Source organism: Callospermophilus lateralis, chromosome 7 (genome assembly GCF_048772815.1).
Source record: "Callospermophilus lateralis isolate mCalLat2 chromosome 7, mCalLat2.hap1, whole genome shotgun sequence".
NCBI lineage: Eukaryota > Metazoa > Chordata > Mammalia > Rodentia > Sciuridae > Callospermophilus > Callospermophilus lateralis.
The window spans coordinates 14,671,380-14,691,280 of NC_135311.1; the positions used below are offsets into that span (position 1 = coordinate 14,671,380).

The 19,901-nt window shown below is 40.6% G+C and overlaps 1 protein-coding gene across 4 annotated transcripts in view; it reads left to right on the forward strand.

Annotated features, from left to right (window-relative positions):
- Ddr2 (discoidin domain receptor tyrosine kinase 2) overlaps positions 1–19,901 on the forward strand; it is a 145,887-nt gene that overhangs the window by 29,578 nt on the left and 96,408 nt on the right. Inside the window, exon 3 of one of the 4 annotated variants that reach the window (XM_076862760.1) lies at positions 4,954–5,026. The exons of the other annotated variants lie outside the window; for them this stretch is intronic. Coding sequence (XP_076718875.1) covers positions 5,024–5,026 — 3 coding nt within the window. The 5' untranslated portion in view covers positions 4,954–5,023. The remainder of the gene's footprint in view (positions 1–4,953; positions 5,027–19,901) is intronic. 4 annotated transcript variants of the gene reach the window in all.

A 19,901-nucleotide genomic window follows, 5' to 3' on the forward strand; every position in this document is an offset into this window, starting at 1 on the left:
TGGTTAATCATTTGACGATTACACACATGTGACTAGCCTGTGCTTTAAGGAAAAATATTTCTGTAGAAAAAGAATAATTTGTTTTTTGAGACTGAATTCACGGTTAGCCAATGGAGCTCTTCTATGGTGCTTTAACTTCAGACCAAATGTTTACAACCATTATTATCAAATAGGACACTTTCCTGGTGGAGGTATGTGTTTTGAAAGGAGCTAAGTAACTGAGAGGCGTATTTCCAACTTAACCCTTTCTGCTTCTTTGGCTTGCTGCTCTCCTTGTGCATTTCCTTCTCTGCACTTTTAGCAGAAGTACTCAGAACCACGTGGATGGAAAATCTATCTTGACTTCATATAATGACCAGCAGCTTAAGTGGTTTGTAAGCTATTTTGATGGATATTATTTATCAAGTCATTTCTAACTCTCTGTTCAAAATATACAAACCAAGTATATTCCAAGAGACAGTAAATAAATAAAATAATATACAAATAGAAAGGATACTGGATTTGACCATTTCTATTCATTTCTTAGGGCTGCTGTAATGAATTGCCAAAAATTGGGTGCTTAAGACAACAGAAATTTGTTGTCTCACAATTCCTGAAATTCAAAATTCAAAATTCAAAAACTGTTGCCTCTGTATGCTTGGGAGGCATCCTGTTTTGATTCTTGTCCCTTATGCTGGTGCCTGCAACCATTTCAGTCTTGGCCTCTGTAGTTACATAGTCATCTTCCCTAGGTCCTTCTCTGACTCTATGTCCACCTCTTTCTCATAAAGATCCCATTGGATGAAACCTCAATCCAGATTCCTCATCTTAAACTTGAAAACAAAAGAAAGGACCCCATTTCCAAAGAAGTTCCCATTCACAGGTGCCGGAGGCTAGGGCTTCCGCTTATCTTTCTGGAATGGGGGTACAATTCAACCCACCACACTATTAAACAGTGGGGGTTTAACTTAGAGGCAGTGGAAACATATTACCTGTTTGCAGGAATCTGGCAGTGAATTGGGAGTGTAGGCTTCTGATCTGATTTAAATACGTAAAGAGATGCAGTTTAGGTCCATTGGGATGCATATCTTACAGTGTCTGTTCACAGACATGATGAAAAATAAGTGCGGGGCTTTTAAAGGGTAGTCCTGATTCCAAGTATTTAAAAGACAATGACTGAAACATATTTTTGCTAAATTATATTTTCCTTTTATTGATATTCTATTCTCAATATAAGCAATTTACTACATCATTACTAATATAATTATGATAACTTTTAGAGATTTTTTCATATAAATTCACCAACTAGGTGAAAGGTCCTTTGTCAGACCCAGTATCCTGGGTCTGATTTTTTTACTTCATGACACATGACTATTGATTGAACTTGTGAGGTTGTCAAAAGCCTGGGAAACAGAGACTATTGAACACCATTAGTATTTCAAATAAGTTGAGTTGTAAATGGGAAGCAAATATATTTTCTCCCATTTTTCAAACACAACACAGCCAAATTCTAAAGCTGGAATGTTAGCCTTTTAGCGAACGTGCTTGTGTAGTTTCAGTTAATTGAATCAGCAATAATAACAATATTTTAATTGTATATCACTAATCCAAAATTACTGTATGATCAGTGAATATGCCATTGTAAAGTAAACAATGCAACAATATTAGCTAATACTTATATTGAGGGCTCATTGTGCACAAGGGAGAGGTATTAATCTCTTTATATGCAGCAATTTTTTTCTTAGAAATAAAATTCTGCTTACTTGGGTTTGAAATGCCCTACCTTGTTTTCCGCTTTTGGTTGGAATCAGTAGCCCATTTAAACAGTGTGTTACTACAACAGCAAAAAATAATTTTTCTCTTTGTCTGAATCCCCAGTTAGAGAAAGCCCAGCTCTTTCTCTTCCATAGTGTTAAGTTTCTTTCAATTGCTCCAGGGACTCTTCTGAGATGTCAGCCCTGTAGTTCAGAATCACTGGCTTCTCACCTACCTTGAAGAAGAAGCTGGTTTTTTTTTTTTTCTTCTTTTTCTTTCTTGACTCCAGTTCTGGATTCTGTGGGCTGTCTGCTCTTAAGGTCAGAGCCACTACTACCACGGTCTCCGTGGCAACCACACCTCCTGCTCCATCCAGCCAAAGGCATTACCCAGGAACAACTATCACAGTTGGCCACATCAGAACTGAACAGGGACAGCTCTGAAGTGCCTGAACTGCCAAGTCTGGTCAAACCCTTGTTGTTATCATCATCATCATCATCTTCTTCTTCTTTTAAAATTATTTGTTCTAATTAGTTATACATGACAGCAGAATGCATTTTGACTCATTGTACACAAATGGAGCACCAGTCTTCATTTCTCTGGTTGTACACCACGCAGTCACACCATTTGTGCAATCACATAGGGTAATAATGTACATAGGGTAATAATGTCCATCTCATTACACCACCCTTCCTACCCCCAAACCCCCTCTTCTTCCCTCACTCCTCTCTGCCTAATGCAATGTTCCTCTATTCTTCCCTTGCCCATCCCCCCCCCCCCCACTGTAGATCATCATCCACTTATCAGAGAAAATATTTGGCCTTTGGTTTTCTGGGATGGGCTTATTTCACTTAGCATGATATCCTCCAACTCCATCCATTTAACAGCAAATGCTATAATTTCATTCTTCTTTAAGGCCAAGTAATATTCCAGTGTGTATATATACCACAATTTCTTTACCATTCATCTATTGAAGGGCGTCTAGGTTGGTTCTACAGTTTAGCTGTTGTGAATTGAGCTGCTGTAAACATTGATGTGGCTGTGTCATTGTAATATGCTGATTTTAAGTCCTTTGGGTATAGACACAGGAGTGGGATAGCTGAGTCAAATGGTTGTTTCATTTCAAGGTTTCTAAGGAATCTTCACACTACTTTTACAGTGGTCGCATCAATTTGCAGCCCTACCAGCAATGTGTGAGTGTACCTTTTACTCCACATCCTCATCAACATTTATTGTTGCTTGTATTCTTGCTAATTGCCATTCTGACTGGAGTAAGATGAAATCTTAGTGTAGTTTTGATATGGATTTCTCTGATCATTAGAGATGTTGAACATATTTATTGATTCATTGTACATCTTCTTCTGTGAAGTATCTTTTCAATTCCTTAGCCCATTTATTAATTGGATTATTCGTTTTTTGTGTGTGTGTGTGTGTTAAGTTTTTTAAGTTCTTTGTATATCCTGAAGATCAGTGCTCTGATATGCAGGTGGTAAAGATTTGTCTCCCTTTCTGTAGGCTCTCTCTTCACATTATTGATTTTTTCTTCTGCTGAGAAGAAGCTTTTTAGTTTGAACCATCTCGTTTATTGATTCCTTTTTTTTTAAATATTTATTTATTTATTTTTTAGTTATCGGCAGACACAACATCTTTGTTGGTATGTGGTGCTGAGGATCGAACCCGGGCTGCATGCATGCCAGTCGAGCGTGCTACCGCTTGAGCCACATCCCCAGCCCAATCCTCATCCTCTTAATGCCTCTGTCTGGGCTTTTCAGTAAAAAGGAAGCATCATTTTGATTCACTTTCCTGCTGCAATCCCGTTCTGTCTGATGTTTTCAAAGCCTCTCAGAGAATGCATATATATCGTATATACAGATACTTCCTGTCTGACCTCAGGATCCTTCTCCTGAGGTGTGTTGGCTAGGGCTGGCATAAGTGAGAGGACTGGGATGAACTTGCTGTCACCCTTGCCCCCAACACAGTGATGAGTTAATTGACCAAACCTGTGGTCTCAATTCTCTTTCTTAGAACCCGTGATTTTCCCCTGGAGGCTTCTCAGGCCTTCATCAAATAGACTTCTAGAAAATTCTATCTCAAAAGCCTTCCATATGTGCTAGAACATGTCTGAATCGCACTGTGAACTCAAGTTGGGTTCTATCCTGCATGCCTGCAGTGTGGACTCACAGCTGGACCTCTGGTTCACCTGGAAAATCATTGTGAGAGCCACAATTACTGGACACATATCAGAATAGTTGTTTTCAATTTTCCCAAGTTTTAAATGGTTAGGAGCTTCGTGGGACCCTCAAACTCACAACCTCTATCTGCTTTCCTTGGGGCTAAAAAATATCCACCTTTACTACATATTTCCCTTACTCCAGCTAAGTAGAGCAGAATGCATGAAGGTTTGGTGCTTGACTGGAGTCAAGGTTTCACAGGTCTGACCTAGACCAGGCAGTAGAAGGGAGAAAGTGTGTTAGGTGCCTCCATTTTCCCTTTGGGTACCTCCATAGAATTTTGTGACCTACTTTCCTGCTCCCTGTCCCTGAGGGCTGCTTTCTGCCACCCATTCCTCACTTCCTTGCTCAGAGACTTCTTGTTTTTGTAGGCTCTCCCCCATCTTATAAAAAAGCTGAAATTTTACTTCTGTCAAATGAATCCTCTTTCCTTATTACCTTCCGGGTTAACCCTATAGGATAACTGGGAAAGTGTAATTCAGGCGCCGTACTCGCACTTAAGAAGGTTGGTGATTTCAGGCTGTGGGAGAAGGCGCCCCAGGCGAGGTAGGCAGTCTGACACTCACTCGTCACAAGGCATGGGTAGCTGCCCCCTTCTGTATCTCTGTCATCTAGAACAGTACCTTGTACCTAGTAAGCAGCTCATTAATTAGCACTGGTTTATATTTTTAATTTTACTTTTGATTGGCACATAATAATTGCACATATTTATGGGAAACTAAGCCTCACCTCTATAGGGGGAGGTGGGTGGTGAGTGGTGAGTCACCTGGTACAATGTCAGATAAGAGAAATAAGCTCCAGTGTTTCATTTCACAGTAGGGAGACTATAATGAAAAGTGACACAAATTTCAAAATAGCTTGAAGAGAGACTTATAAGTTTTATGGCCTGAAAGAAATGATAAATATTTAATGAAGGGATATGTTGTTTATCCAAATTTGATTATAACACAGTGTATGCATACATCAAAATATCAATAATTGTTTACAGAATGGATGTACCTGCTGAGAGTCTATCCCTGATTGGGTTCAACCAGAGAAGTAGAACCAATAGCAGATGAATGGTAAGAGATTTGCTGCAAGCACTTGGGTTAGGCATTTGTGGAGGCGGGTTAGCGTGTTCAATATCTGCCAGCTCTCTGGAAGAGCACACTGGAACTCTTGGCTTGGGCTAATACTGTTGACCAAGGATGGAATTTCTTCTTCAGGGAAGCCTCACCTCTGCTTCTTAAGGCTTTGCAATTGATTAAATCGGGCTGATCCAGGTTATCTTTGGTCATCTCTCTCGCTTAAAGTCATCGATTATGGATTTCATTCAGACCTACAAAGTACCGTTACATCGACACCTACATTAGGATCTGAAGGATAGGGACTATTGCCCAGTCAAATTGACACCTCGACAAACTGTGACATTGAAGCTTTGTTGCTCTCTAGTTTCCTCTTTGGTGTCAACAATCTAGCTGATATACACTGTAAGATTTACAAACTGAATTCCACTTTGCTGATGTCCAGTTGCTTTAACCAAGTGCAAAACCCTGGCTACTTCAGTTGTCCGTTGGTACCCAAAGGCTCATGTTATCTGATGGGTAAGAGGCTTCACTCTGATTTGCCAGAAGAAAGTGGTTATGTCAGTGAGGGAGCCAGAACACTAATTTCAGGGCTTTGACTCTGGTACAAGTTCTGTGGAGTCAGAGGGTGGGATGTTGTTGTTTTCCCCCGCCCACCCCTTTGGTCCCTGTAAACATTTTATACTTGTTGTGGTGGTTTAAATACTGGATTTGATCTTTTATTTGTGTGCCAGGAGGTTCACAGTGAATGAGAGGTGTGGTCTGTTAGGGAAAAGTGGCTGTGGCTTGGCTTCTGTGCCTCATCAGTGCACACACATGGTCTATAACACGAAATGCACCGTGTGGGGGCTCATTCTTGAGCTCTGAGTCCTAGTCCCTGTGAAACAGTGGGCAGAGGTGTAGGGTGGCGGGGCAGGGAGTGACGCATGGTGGAAACAGCACTGGACGTAGAATGGGTTCCTAGTCCCAGTTTCTCACTGGTTCCGTTTCTGTGATCTGCTCATTTCTTCACTACTCCGGACATATTTATTCAGTGTCAGGCCAGGCACAAGGCATTTAGAATTCAGGAGTGAGCAAGACAGATGTGAGCCCTGTCCTGTCAGTAGTAGTCACGCTGGAAGTATTTATTGAGGGCTACTATTTCCCAAGCATGTGGTTTATGATAGAGGAAGCGGGGGATTAGTCTAGGATGGTAGTCAGCTTTTTATCACTATGACAACACTGTCTGACAAGAACAATGTCGAATAGGAAAAGTTTATTTCTGGCTTATGATTTCAGAGGTTCAGTCCATGTTCAGATGACCATTGCTCTGGACCTGAGGTGGGCCAAAACATCATGGTGGAAAGGCATGGTGGAGGAAAGATGCTTGCCTGCTTATGTGGCAACCAGGAAGGAAAGACCGTGGGTCGAGGGCAGAGACAGATATAGTCTAGGGCCATGGTTCCAGTGGTCTGCTTCCACTAGCTACACCCCACCTGTCTGTAGTTACCACTCAGTAATCCATTCCCGTTATTAATCCACCAAATGGATTAAGCCACTGATGAGGTTACAGCTTTCATCAATCTTTAAAGCCCCAACTCTGAACCTTGCTTTGGGGGCCATGTTTTCAACATATAAACGTTTTGGAGGATACTTCATATCCAAATAATGACACTGGGTCAGAGTCAAGGAAACCCCTTGAGAAGTGACTCATTATTGATACCTTTCCTACTTTGGAGTCACATCCTTCCTGTGATCCTCTTTTCATCCGTATTCATTCCCTTGGCTTTCTCAGGATGCACCCTGCTTCAGGCTCCCGTCTTCACAGACCTTCTTTCGCCTAATATTTCACTCAAGCTCATGTTTTGAACCTCTGGTTGCCTGATGAACACCTCCTCATGGAAGCCCTCATGGGCTCACGACACACCATCCGTGAAGAGCTCAATTCTTCCATTATATTCTTCCTTCCCTTTTCTGCATCTGATAATTTTGTCATCCTTCTTTTCTTTCGGGTCAAAAACTTTTTCAACTTTGACCTACCATTTCTGTCATACCCACAAGTCACATAGCCCTACCCCTACGAAGTCTCCTATCCCTCCCATCACCTGCAATGCCTACTTGAACCATCATGGACCATTTTCTGGGAAGCTGTTCACCCCCCCGCCCCCCCCCCCCCCCTTACAGTTTTCTCTCCACTTTAGTCCATCCTCTTTAGAGCCTTCAGAGCACATATTCTTTATAGAACTTGTTACTCTGACACTCACAAGCCTTCGGGGTTCACTACTAAGATCCATAGCCAGATGCCTGGGTTCTTAACCTGACTTCATACCTGGGTAACCTTGGGCAAGCCATTGACAACCCTGAATTGGGGTATTTCATCTGTAAAGTATTTGTTCCATCTCTGAGTGTGATGGGAATTAAATAAGTTTATGTGTAGGGCTTATAAAAGTGTCAAATATCATATCAGTAGTCCATCTAGTAGATATATCAAGTTCCTTGTCTCTCCACAGGTTTTCTTTCATACCTTACCTTTTTGCTTTTATAGTTCTCATTCTATTTCTGATATTTCTGTTGTTTGCAAAATAGTCCACAAACTAGTGGCTGGATCTATATGAACTACATTACATGTGATATACTTGTCTTTCTTCATATTCCTCTAAAACAATATATATAAGACATACACATGCATATATATGCTAAACTAATATATGTATATATATATATATATATATATATATATATATATACATACATAGACTCATATATACATGTGATTTATGAATACTCTTGTGTTTATTAATTAATTGAATGTTTTGATGATGCTTCTAAATGAAAAGATTTAGGCAAATCTCTGCTTATTGTGTGATGAAAGATTGATTTTTGAAAACTATCCAGAGAATAGCATTCCATCTCTCTAATCATCAGAGATAATTTTGATTTGTTTTCCTCCAGTGTACCAGTAATTCTCATAAGGGTGGGCTGGGTTGACTGGTTTTAGTAAAAGTTACTAGTGGGCATGTTCTTAGGGCCTCTCTATCCCCATGAAATGATCCCACTCAGAGACATGGAAAACCACTGAGATGAGTTCATGTGATTGATTTCTGTGATGAAAATAGCAAAATGGGATAGTTCCAGGCACTTCAGGTTCACAGAGTATAATTAGGATTGTTCCTAAATCAAAGCCCACTATAATTTCATCATTATATGCATTCTTTAATTATGGGCTCTGACAGCCCATTTCAGTTCTGCAATTAGATATAAAGACATTAAATTTGGAGATACATCAACTCAAATGTACTCTCATATTCTTTCCCATAAGCTACTTTTTTTTTTAGTTTTAAAGGTATTTTTATTGATGCCTAATAATGATTCCATACTCTACCTTTCAAGGAAAATTAATACATCATTGAAAAATTTATGTATGAAAAGACTTTCACAAAGGGCAGCTTGGGGAGCCAGTGAGTGTTTTCGCAGGAGAGACCCTGATTCAGAAAGGACATGAGAACATCACTCTTTATATGTTCCCCACAGACTGAGCTGCTTTATGTCAGCTAGGCACCCCAATGGGGCTGTAAAAGACAGGGAAGAACTCCCTTAATTCATATAGAACCTTATTCTCTTAACTGAAAAATGTTAAGGTGACATTAATGCTTAATGAGTCATGAGAGAGGAAAGAACTAATGTTCGGGCAATCCTGGCTTTTTGTTTTTCTTGTGACTTACTAAAAGATGAGCAGATGAGACATTTTGGATTCATGAGGTTTGTATTTTTAATTTTGTATGGGCATTTGTTTACCATCTATCTATTTTTTCTTCTACCATTATCTGTGCATGAGAGAGAGGGGAGGAAGAGGTGGTGGGGGGATGGAGGGAGGGAAAGAAGGAGAGAGAGAGAGAGAGAGAGAGAGAGAGAGAGAGAGAGAGAGAGAGAGAGAGAAATTGCTTTATATTTTAACAGTGCAGACCTTGATTAAACTAGAATCTGTTATAAGAACTCTGGATAAATCATCTCTTTCTGCATTTCCCCCATCTCTATGGCACTCTACTTAAAACAAAAACAAAAACAAAAACAAAAACACCCCACCAAAACCAGACTAATGCCAGAGTATCCCCATGAATTATGCTATGTCCGTTTTATCAGACATATTCAGGCATTTAAACAACATCATCATTGACCATACTTCTTTGTATTTGTGAGGCATCACCAAGGCTTATATGGCCAGAACATATTGTGAATCTGTCTGATTCCCTTTTTCTCTAGTGCTAGTGCCTCAGTTCAGACTGCCATATCTCAGTTCAGTTGCTCACCATGCTAACTGATTCTTGCTTTTTCAACTCCAGTGTTTGCCTCTCTTCATCTTTTCCCTCAATTTTTTAAATTTATTGCTTTTCCACCAAGAACAATTATTACAAAAGATAAATTATTTCAGAACACCCTCTTTCTTAAATATTTTCATTGAATAAAACTCAAGCTTCTTACCATGATATATCTGCTAAGGCTGCTATAACAAAATACCACAGAGTGGGTAGCTTAAAAAACAGAAATTTATTTCTTACAGTTCTAAAGGATGTAAAGTCCAAGATCAAGCTCTGAAAGAATTTGGTGTCTGGTGGGGACTCCCTTCCTGGCTTGTAGATAGCTACCTTCTCATTGTGTTCTCATGTGGCAGAGTGGGTAGGTGGGAGGGTTAGCGGGAGGAGAGAAAAAAAAAAGCAAGTTCTCAGAATCTCTGGTTATAAGGACACTAATCCTATGATGGCAGTAGGGCCCAATCTATTTTAGTTAAAGTTTTTGCTGCTGTGACCAAAAGACCTGAAAAGAACAATTAAAGGAGGAATAGTTTATTTGGGGGTCTACAGTTTCAGAGGTCTCAGTTCACAGATGGCTGACTCTGTAACATCATGGTGGAGGAATGTGGTGGAGGAAAGCATGTTAGGGCATCTCACCTGGAAGTGGGGAAGGGGGGCTCTTCTTATCATAATATAAACCCCAAAGGCACATCCTCAGTGACCCATCTCCTCCAGTCACACCCTATCTGTGTACAGTTACCATCCAGTTCATCCCTATTCCTATCTGGGGATTAAAGCACTGATAAGGTCCTCATAACCTTTTTATGTTAAGGTTCTCATAATCCAATCATTTACCTGTAAACTTTTCTTTCGTTGTCTCACACATGGGCTTTTGGGAGATACCACGTGTCTAAACCATAACACCATCTTTGTGCTCATTTAATCTTAATTAACGTCCTTATAGTCTCTATCTCCAAATGGAGTGATATTGGGAGTTGGAACTTCAACCTGAGAATTTGGGGTACTTTCTTTAAGTGTGGTGATCTCTACTCTGCCAGGTTATCTCCAATTAAGTCACTCTGGCCTCCTGGTTCCTTGAACAGGCTAACCTCTTCTCAGCTTCAAAGCCTGAATGCAAGCTTTTTTATTTGTCTAAACAACCATCTATCTCTACATTGTTCCTTGCTCTTGACCTCTTCCTTGATGATCTCTCACCTTTAGGTCTGAGTTGTCACCTTGTCAGGGAAAGCGTTCCTATCCTCAGATTTCCCCATCCTTCTCAGTCACTATGTCCTCTTATTCCGTTGACGGAAATCAGCATGCCTTGTAATTTGCTTTTTTATCTACTTCCCCAGTGTTTTGGACAGCAATTTGCATCCTCTTTATGCACAATGGATCATACAGCACTTAACACAGAACCTGAAATGTGTACTGAATACTATAAATTGAGGAATTAATGAATGAAAGACAGAAATTCTGCTTCTCGGGAGTTAGTAATACAGAATGGGATTAGCCTGCTTTTATGGGTGTCATGGCTTGGAGATGAGGTGTCTTCCCCCAAAGCTCATGTTAGACAATGCAGGAATGCTCGGAGGCAAAATTATTAGATTAAGAGAGCCATTAATCAGTGGATTAATTTGTTGGATGGACAATGTTTTGAGGGATCTGCTGTACTGGGTGATAACTGTAGGCAGGTAGCGGGTGACTGGAGGAAGTAGGTCACTGGGGGTTTGCTTTGGGTGTTGGTTTTTTGTCCCAGGCACCTTGCTTGCTCTCTCTGCCTCCTGGCTGTCGTGAGCTGAGCAGCTTTTCTTCACCCTGCTCTTCCGCCATGATGTTTTATTCACCAGGGGCGCTCAGCAGGGCAGGCAGCCTACTTTGGACTGAACCTATGAAACTGCGAGCCAAGATAAACTTTTATCCTTTACGTTGTCTTGTTGTGTATTTTGGTCACAATGATGAAAAGTGGACTAACACAATAGGTGACCAACAAACAGGGTAAAGTGTGACACTTCTCTTCTGGGGACAACAGACCACTCATTTTACTTTACTGTTTCACCGAAAAAATCTCGTTTTTTTTTTTTTTTACCAATTTTCAAAAATCTTGATTTTTTTCTTTTTAATTAACATATAATAATTACGTAGGCATTCACAGGGTTTAGTGTGAAAATTTAATACATATATACAATTCGTAATAATCAAACCAGGGTAATTAGCATTTCCATCTTCTCAGACATCATTTCTTGTGTTGGAAACCTTTAAACTCCTCTCTTCTAGTTCTTTATAAAATATAAAATGAACTGTTGTAAACTATCATCACCCAACTGTGCTAGAGAATGCTAGAACTAATTTTCCGATCTGTATTTTGATACCCATTGTCTAGTCCTCCTCCATTTACTCCCATTCCTGACCACTGTTCCAGCTCAACATCTTCGAAATCAACTGTAAGCTTCCACGTATGAGTGAGATCATGCAGTATTTGTCTTTCTGTGCCTAATTTATTTCACTTAATACAATGTCTTCTAATCTTTAAATCTTTTTTTAAGAAAGAGAGAGAGAGAGAGAGAGAGAGAGAATTTTTAATATTTATTTTTTAGTTCTCGGCGGACACAACATCTTTGTTTGTATGTGGTGCTGGGGATCGAACCCGGGCCGCACGCATGCCAGGCGAGCACGCTACCACTTGAGCCACATCCCCAGCCCAATGTCTTCTAATCTTACCCATGTTGTTGCAAATGACAGGATTTTAATCCTTTTTATGACTGAATAATAGGGTTTTTTTTTTTCTCTCTCTGTGTGTGTGTGTGTGTGTGTGTGTGGCATTTTCTTTATCCAGTCATCCTTCTGTGGACACTTAAGTAATTTTCCTTTCTTAGCTATTGTGAACTGCCGGGTTTCTGTTCTTGCAACTAAAAGGCTCGGGGGTCACTCTAGTTAAACTGGGCTAACTGGGCTGCACGAAATAACCACACAAGACACACAAATAGCTTTTCTTTTTCTTTGGGGTCACTGTGACAGCTCCTCTGACCTTAAGGGTCCGCAGAAAGAGAGAGAGTGAGAGCATGTGCTGACCCCTTTTATTGAGGAGAAGCTATTCAAATGAGGCCAGGGGTCAGGTTTCAGGGGGCTGAGTCTATCTTCATGATGTCCACTGACAGCAGGTTGACTGACACCTGGGTAGGCCACACCCAAGGGTACAGTAAGAGAAGGGGACACACACAAGGCACTTCCATGGAAGATTCTATCCTAAACAGGGCAAGGGGTTATATTACAAAGGAACAGGTGAGCATAGCTTCACCCATGGGGCTGTAGCAAGACACACCCATGCACGAGTCTCCGACCCTGGCACCCAAGAAGGGTGGGGAAAGCTCTGCCACGTTTCTGTGACTGAGCACCTCAGCACCCAACTGGGGAGTGTGACCCAGTCACGTGCAGGTTGGTCTCCCACAGTGAATAGTGCAGCAGTGAATGTGAGAGAACAGATGTCTCATCAATATCCTGATTTTCTTTCCTTTGGGTATATACCCAGGAGTGATACTGGTAGTCCTATATTTATTTTTCTGAAGAACTTAAATAGTATTTTCCTTGATTTAGTGTGTATGTGTGTGTGTGTGTGTGTGTGTGTGTGTGTGTGTTTTGCTGGGGACGGAATCCAGGGGGCACTCTACTATTGAACTATATACCCAACCCTTTCCTTATATTTTATTTTGAAACAGGGTCTCACAAAATTTCCCAGGCTGGCTTCAAACTTGTTATCCTCTTCTCTCAACAGCCCGAGTAGTTGGGCTACTGTGCCTGGTTTTTCCAGTTCTTTTGAGCAGCATAATTCAATCAGAAGTTTGAATTCAAGTCCTACATTTGTTAGTTACTAGTATGACAGAGCATTGTATGAAGATTATTTACTACTTGCTAATTACTTTGTAATTATTGTTGATAAAGCTACTATCAATGTTGGAAAACCTCATCTTGAGCTTCCACTCTAGGAGCACCTTAACTGGGAGGAATAGAGCCCACAACACATTTTAATGACTACAATCAGAGAAGGAACGCTGCTTGCACAGCAAGTGCTTTCTGAAATATTCTCATGGTCAGGTGCTGGGGATGTGGAATAATATGGAGATCACAGGGTGCTGGGGTTGGGCATGTAAACCAGAGAGTAGAAGAAGGGATGTGAGTGATGGTACAGCATTCACCAAAAGCTGAGTGAGACCAGTATCCATTCTACGGTGGGTGGTGGAAAGGGAAGGGTGGTGAGTACATCAGTGTGAGTTTAACAGTCAAAGGAATTAATAAGCAAGGGCTTGGGGCTTGCAAACAGGCCTGAAGCTTTTAAGGAACCGCCCTTTTTCAGGCCTGCTGAAGTATGTGTTTCAAAGAGATATCAGAAGCAAAGCTTTCTATTTTTAAGCATCTTGCTACGTTGCCTAGTTAGATAGTTGAGACCTAAAGTTGGATCTCAAATCCAAAGACTTTAACATTGTAGGTACTTGGCTAATATTTGTTTAATTTATAGCTCTGAGGCAGGAAGGAGCTTGAGATATTGGGAGAGGCAACATCATGGGGGTCTTTTTTGTCATGCTGGAATAGTTAAGAGGGAGTAAACAGATAAATGGTCAATGGAATTTTCTTTAAGCAGGGAAATGACTTGATCACTTTGAATTTTAGAAAAATCCCTTCTTTTACAGAACACTGGATGAACTGGTAAGAATAAGACTGTAGCCATGAGCATATACCGGAAAGGTAACAGCATGAGGAGGGAACAGAAAATGTAGACAGAAAGGGTATTCAGATTGCCATAGTAACTCAGGGAGAAGTCCTAGGCCTGGTCTGTCAGGCAGAGGAGCAGAGACATAGAAGTGAAGTCACACTGTCGTGACTGATTGGAATGTTCAAGTGAGCTTGGTTAAGTTGCATGTGTGTATGAGTGTATGTGCATGCAGGCATGCGAGGGAGTGAGCTGGGTTTTGTGTAAATGTACACTAGTGAAATGTGTGCATCTGTGCGTAGGCAAGTGAGTTGAAAAATATGTGGGGTGTGTGTGTGTGTGTGTGTGCACTTGAGTTGGGATGTGTATGTGTGTGACTGGAGTGTGTGTGTCTTGGAATGCAGTGTGGCTAGTGTTTTGGAATAAGCGTGTGTCCATGAGTGCAAGTGAGCAGTTAAAAACTATCTAATACTTTTTTTATTTGGCCTAAAGTTTCATGCTGTACTTCTTATGCCTAACTCCTGATCACGTGCAGAAATGGACAGAGTAAATCCTTCCTGACTGACTTAGCTGCTAATTGCTTCTTCCTTATATTCACACAGTACCTTTCTCCATATACTTGTAAGACCTCTATTGTTATTAGTTTATATGATACTCCCCCTTGCTAGCCTGTGAGTTCTTTAAGTTGACAAAGTGTGCCATGTATTGTTCTATCCAAATCTAACTTATTGAGGCACATAATAGATTCTCAGCCAATGTGTATTAAATAAACTAAAGGAAAAAAACCCCACACATTTAACATAAAGCCTTCAAAAGTAAAATCTCATTATTGCCTCCTGCATCTTTTAGAAACAATAGCAATAACAATCGCTATTTATTAAGAATCTATTGTGTGCTGGGCACAGTGCCAAGTTTATATGCAATCTTAAAAAAAAAAAGCCCCAAAACTAGGCAATAAGTATTATCAACTGCCTTCTACAAATGACAGCAGCATGGGTCACTATGGTTAAGTCACTTGCCAAGTTGCACAGCTAGAAGGTTGAGAGCAAAAATCAGATCTCAAAAGTGTATGCTATTAACATTTATGCTCTGGAACCTTCCATTCCCTATGATACCCTGCGACCAGCTTTCAGTTTCTTGCACTAATGGAAAAGTCATTGCTCTCCCTTTGGGACATAAAAGGGTATAATCTGGTTAAAAGGAACCAGTGTTTCCTTTGTGCTCAGGGGGTCTGACCAATCATAGGCTGTTAATTCAAACCAGTATTATCTGAGAGATGTGGCCAGTTTGGATTTGCTCAAGCTCTGGATGCTGTGAACTGGATCCCAGGAGTGTACAAGAAATGATAATAGTTCCACTTGAGATCCAGGCCCACAGTGGGTCAAGGATAGATTCCCCTTCCCTCAAAGGATTGGCTTTTTCTTTTCTTTCCCAAGGATTTGTAGGATGCTATTTATCCCATGGGGAACCACTTCCAAATGCTGCTCTATGACTGAGTGGAAATTTTCAAACATATGAAGGGTTTGCTCTTTCCAAATTCTGTGTTGTGACTTTCATGGGCTTAAAGTAAAAGTAAGGCATTCAATGAATATTTTATTATTATCATTTTTTGGTCCTGGGGATTAAACACAGGGGCACTTAACCACTGAGCCACATCCCCAGCTCTTTTTGTATTTTATTACAGACAGGATCTCACAGAGTTGCGTAGGACCTCACTAAGTTGCTGAGGCTGGCTTTGAACTCGAAATCCACCTGCCTCCACCTCCTGAACCACTGGGATTACAGGCATGTGCCACTGCGCCCAGCAATATTTTATTTCTTGATCGGTCTTAATTGACTAGTTTCTTTGTAAAGCTCTGTTCATAGATAAGCATCTTCAGGTGATCGTTCCAGACTCTTTATGTCTTTTCCAAATGAGTTTTTCATTATTTTGGTAACCCTAGAACAGAGACATTTTCTTACTTGAACAAATGGGGACATTCTAGAGAGGTCTTCTAGCTCTAGATGATTCATGAACATGTCCTTTTTATTTAGTATCTTGGAACTGAGGAGCAACACTCAAGCAGCGTTTAACCTTGGGATCCTTTAGAAGCAAGCAAAATATGGAGGTGTGAAATTTGGGGCCTTTAGTGATTTCAGGGCTTCACGAAGGTGTCTTGTGTACAAAATTCTTCCCCGTCCACTGTATATGACTTTCATTCCCTCAACTTTTGGCTTTCATATCTACTCAAAAATACAGCTCTTTGTTGCCTCTTTCATGTTATATTCTTTCTACTGAATATGTTGGGGCTTGAGCAAATTTATTTGTTCTCTAAAACATTTTTAAAAAAAATTTTATAGAGGGAAAGTCATGGTAAAGTTTGTCAACTTGTAGGGAATTGGGAAAGTAAATGTGTTAAAATTTAAAGTCAGGAAAGATCATTTGCTGGGGAGACACTGAACTCAGCTTCCTAGACAATAGCAGCTAAGAACATGGCTCTGGTACCAACACTAGCTGAGTTCTTTTACCTACTAATTGCGTGATCATGGTAAGGTTAAGTAACTTATTTGAACCTTAGTTTACCTATGTGTAAATTATAATAATTACAATTACTATTTCATAGGGCTGCTGTATTAAATGAGGCAATGTATATAGAGTGCCAAGAATAGTATATGACAGATAGTAAACACTGATTAAAATGGTTATTATTATTTGCTTGCTCAAGTTCTGTCTTCCTTCAAATATCAACTTCTGTCAAGTGAACCCTCTGGGATTTAATACTAGAAATTTAGGCTTGTAGATAGTTAGAGCTGGGAGGAACCTTAGAGATCATCTAATCCAAACCCCTCTTTTCTGAATGAAGAAACACAAGTCATTGAGGAATTAGGAAGCAGTCTGAAATCTGTTGTCTGGAGCACATTTCTTTTACCCGGAAGGACTGAAGGAGAGGGGAAGTAACTTTTTAGAGGTGATCTTGTATCTCCCCATAAAGACCTCACACTGTTATATAAGTTTTAGAGACGTTCCTCAGACGACAGAGTAGGCTGTGTTCTAAGAGCAGAGAGGTAGAAAACCTGGTCTGTCTCTGGTCACTTTGGGCTGGTGAGGTGAACTCAGTGAAATCTGAGAATCCTGGAGACCAGTGGATCAAGGCAAGTGTCCTGAGAGGCGTTGAAGGAATTCGATATGGAGAGAGAAACATGCAAATTCTCAGAGATCCTGATCAATATCTTATTTTAAAGTCGATATCTTAAAAGTATCTTATTTAAACCTTGGGTTTATTTTTGTCAGGATGGTTCCTAACGTGCTAAGACCTATTCTTAGTAAGAATGACAACTCGCTAGCTCATTTCTTTCTTGTCAAAAGCTTCATTTAGTTCAATGGCCTTGGAGATATTTAGAATGGTATTTAGGAGAATGGACTCCTTTACGAAAGTGTAAAAATAATATTTAAAAAAAAGTGTAGAAGTAATACAACCCAGCCTTAGAGGTGTTTTTGTTTTGTTTTGGTGGGGTAGGGGAGGAGAGGATTGACTCATAGTCCTATCAACTGAACACATTCAAATCATTTTATACAAGCACACATTTTTTTTTTTTTTTATAAAATTGAAATTATAGAGCCAAGACATTTCTAAGAAAACTCAAGTTCAGTCAGGGACTTGTTGATTATCCCCGGGGAAGGCAGTCTGGCTTCTTTTCTTGGGAGGAGTACCATGACCTTACCAAAGTGAGCATCCACATCTGCTTGTTTTTGTCATGGAGGGAGGTAGAATGAAGAGAACACTGTCTGGGCCAAAAGATTCAGATTGAAACCAGACCTTATGCCTGGGCTCTACTTCCCATTTCGCTGGATAACCTTGAGAAAAGGGTCTTTAACCTTCCTGCATCTAGTTTTTTAGCTTTTATAAAATAGATTGCTGCATCAGTTTGTTTAAAGTGTGCTGTGCTCAGCCTTGGCACACAGGCAAAAGGTTTCTACAAATTCAGGGTTCAGATATTATCTACATGGTCTTTCCTTGAAGTTTGATTGATTGATTTATACAACTTAAAATTGTGAATTGACTGAACTTCTTTTGTTGCCTATGTTTTTTCATGATTGTCCCTTGGTCCACTCCTCTCTGTAGTGACAGAGGTAATTTATCAGATCATTTTGTCCTTCTCTCTTTCATGAATTAGGCCATCAGCCTCACTCAAATTCCAAGAAACAATGCATGGATGATGTGGGTGGCAGTACAGTGTCCAAGTCTGTTCAGTTTATTAAAACAAGCTATATAGAACAGACGACTTAAAAGAAACAGACATTTATTTCTCAAAGTTCTGGAGGCTGGAAGTCGTAGATTGAATGCCAGCAGATCTGGTGCCTGGTAAGGACTGCTTTCTGGTTAACAGACAGAGATTTCATCCTATGTTCTTACATGGTAGAAGGTAAAAGGGAGCTCTCTGGGTCCCTTCTTTTTTTATTTTATTTTTATGTGATGCTGAGAATCGAACCCAGTGCCTCATGCACGCTAGGCGAGCCTGCTACCACTTGAGTCAGAGCCACATCCCCAGCTCCTCTGGGTTCCTTCTTAATCCCTTGAGGTCAATCACCTCCCAGATGCCCCAACTCCAAGAACTGTCACATTGGGGTTTAGGTTCCAACATAGGAATTTGGGCAGAACATAAACATTGATTCTAGCAGGGAACATGAACGTTCTGTCTGTTCCCAGCACAGGAATGCTCCCAGCTGAAGTGAGCCGTGAGTTGTGTGTAGACACCTCCAGTCCTCTACTCTGAGCCATCTTATAAGCTCCTTCATTTCGAGGGAGGAAGGTTAATTTTGGGCCCCCTTTGAAGCATTTAGGTGACTCCTGCCAACAGGATAGGCTTGAGCTATATCACATGAGATGCCTGGTCATGCCTGTAAGTCTATTTTGGACCAGACCCAAGGTGTTGCCCTATGTCCCTCTCCAGCCCACTCCCTCTTCTTTCCTGAAGAAATCCACAGTGAGGGTGGAGGCGGGAGATCAATGTTTATCTTGGTGGGCCTCCCTGGAGTTGGACACTGCTGCTCTGTTTGCTCAGGCTGAGATCTGGCCCTCCTTTTTTAATTGGCCAGGGACTCTTTTCTGGTCATGTGGCCTGACAGTGATTTTTGTCCCCCCCCCCCCCCGCCCACTGCCCTAAGCTTTCTGGGATCCTGTGGAGAGCACTGATACATACCCTGCCTGCTGGAACCTAGCAGTATCAGCAGTCAGTCATGACTGATATGTATGGTTGTAAATATTATCAAGTCAAAGTCCTACACGGTAAACTGGAACCTCACTTCTCTCCCAAGTGGGGCTGGAGCTCACTGAGCAGGTGTACGTGTTAGAATTAGTGCAGTCTTTGCCAAACTCAGCTCTAGGATTGATAATGAAAAAGCCTTGCTTGCTGGCTGGCTCAGGCTGGTGATGGATGCTGGGTGCAACTGGACTCAAATTCCAATTCCACTGCTTCCTGGGTATGTTAACTTCAGCAGATACCTTTACCTCTTTGTCTTACCAGTACTGTGTTCTAACCAGTTACGCCACTGGAGCTCCTACTTTTACCTCCCTCTGTCTCAATTTCCTTCATTAGGGAATGGGCATATTTTGAGGATTTTGAGAATATTGTTTTGAGGATTAAATAAACTCATACGTTAGGCTGAAACATGTATAATTACTATATTTTTTTGTACCTATAAAAATGACAGAGACAACAGAATTCTTTAAAAACATGATCCATCTACATGCTGTCTGTAAAAAACTCCCTTTAAATATAAGGACACAGGTATGTCAACCAAAAAGTGACGAAAAAAGCTGTATGATATAAATTTTAAACAGAAGAAATCAGGAGTAGCTATACTAATGGGTGTGGAATATCTCAACAAAATATTAGCAAATTGAATGGAACCATGTAT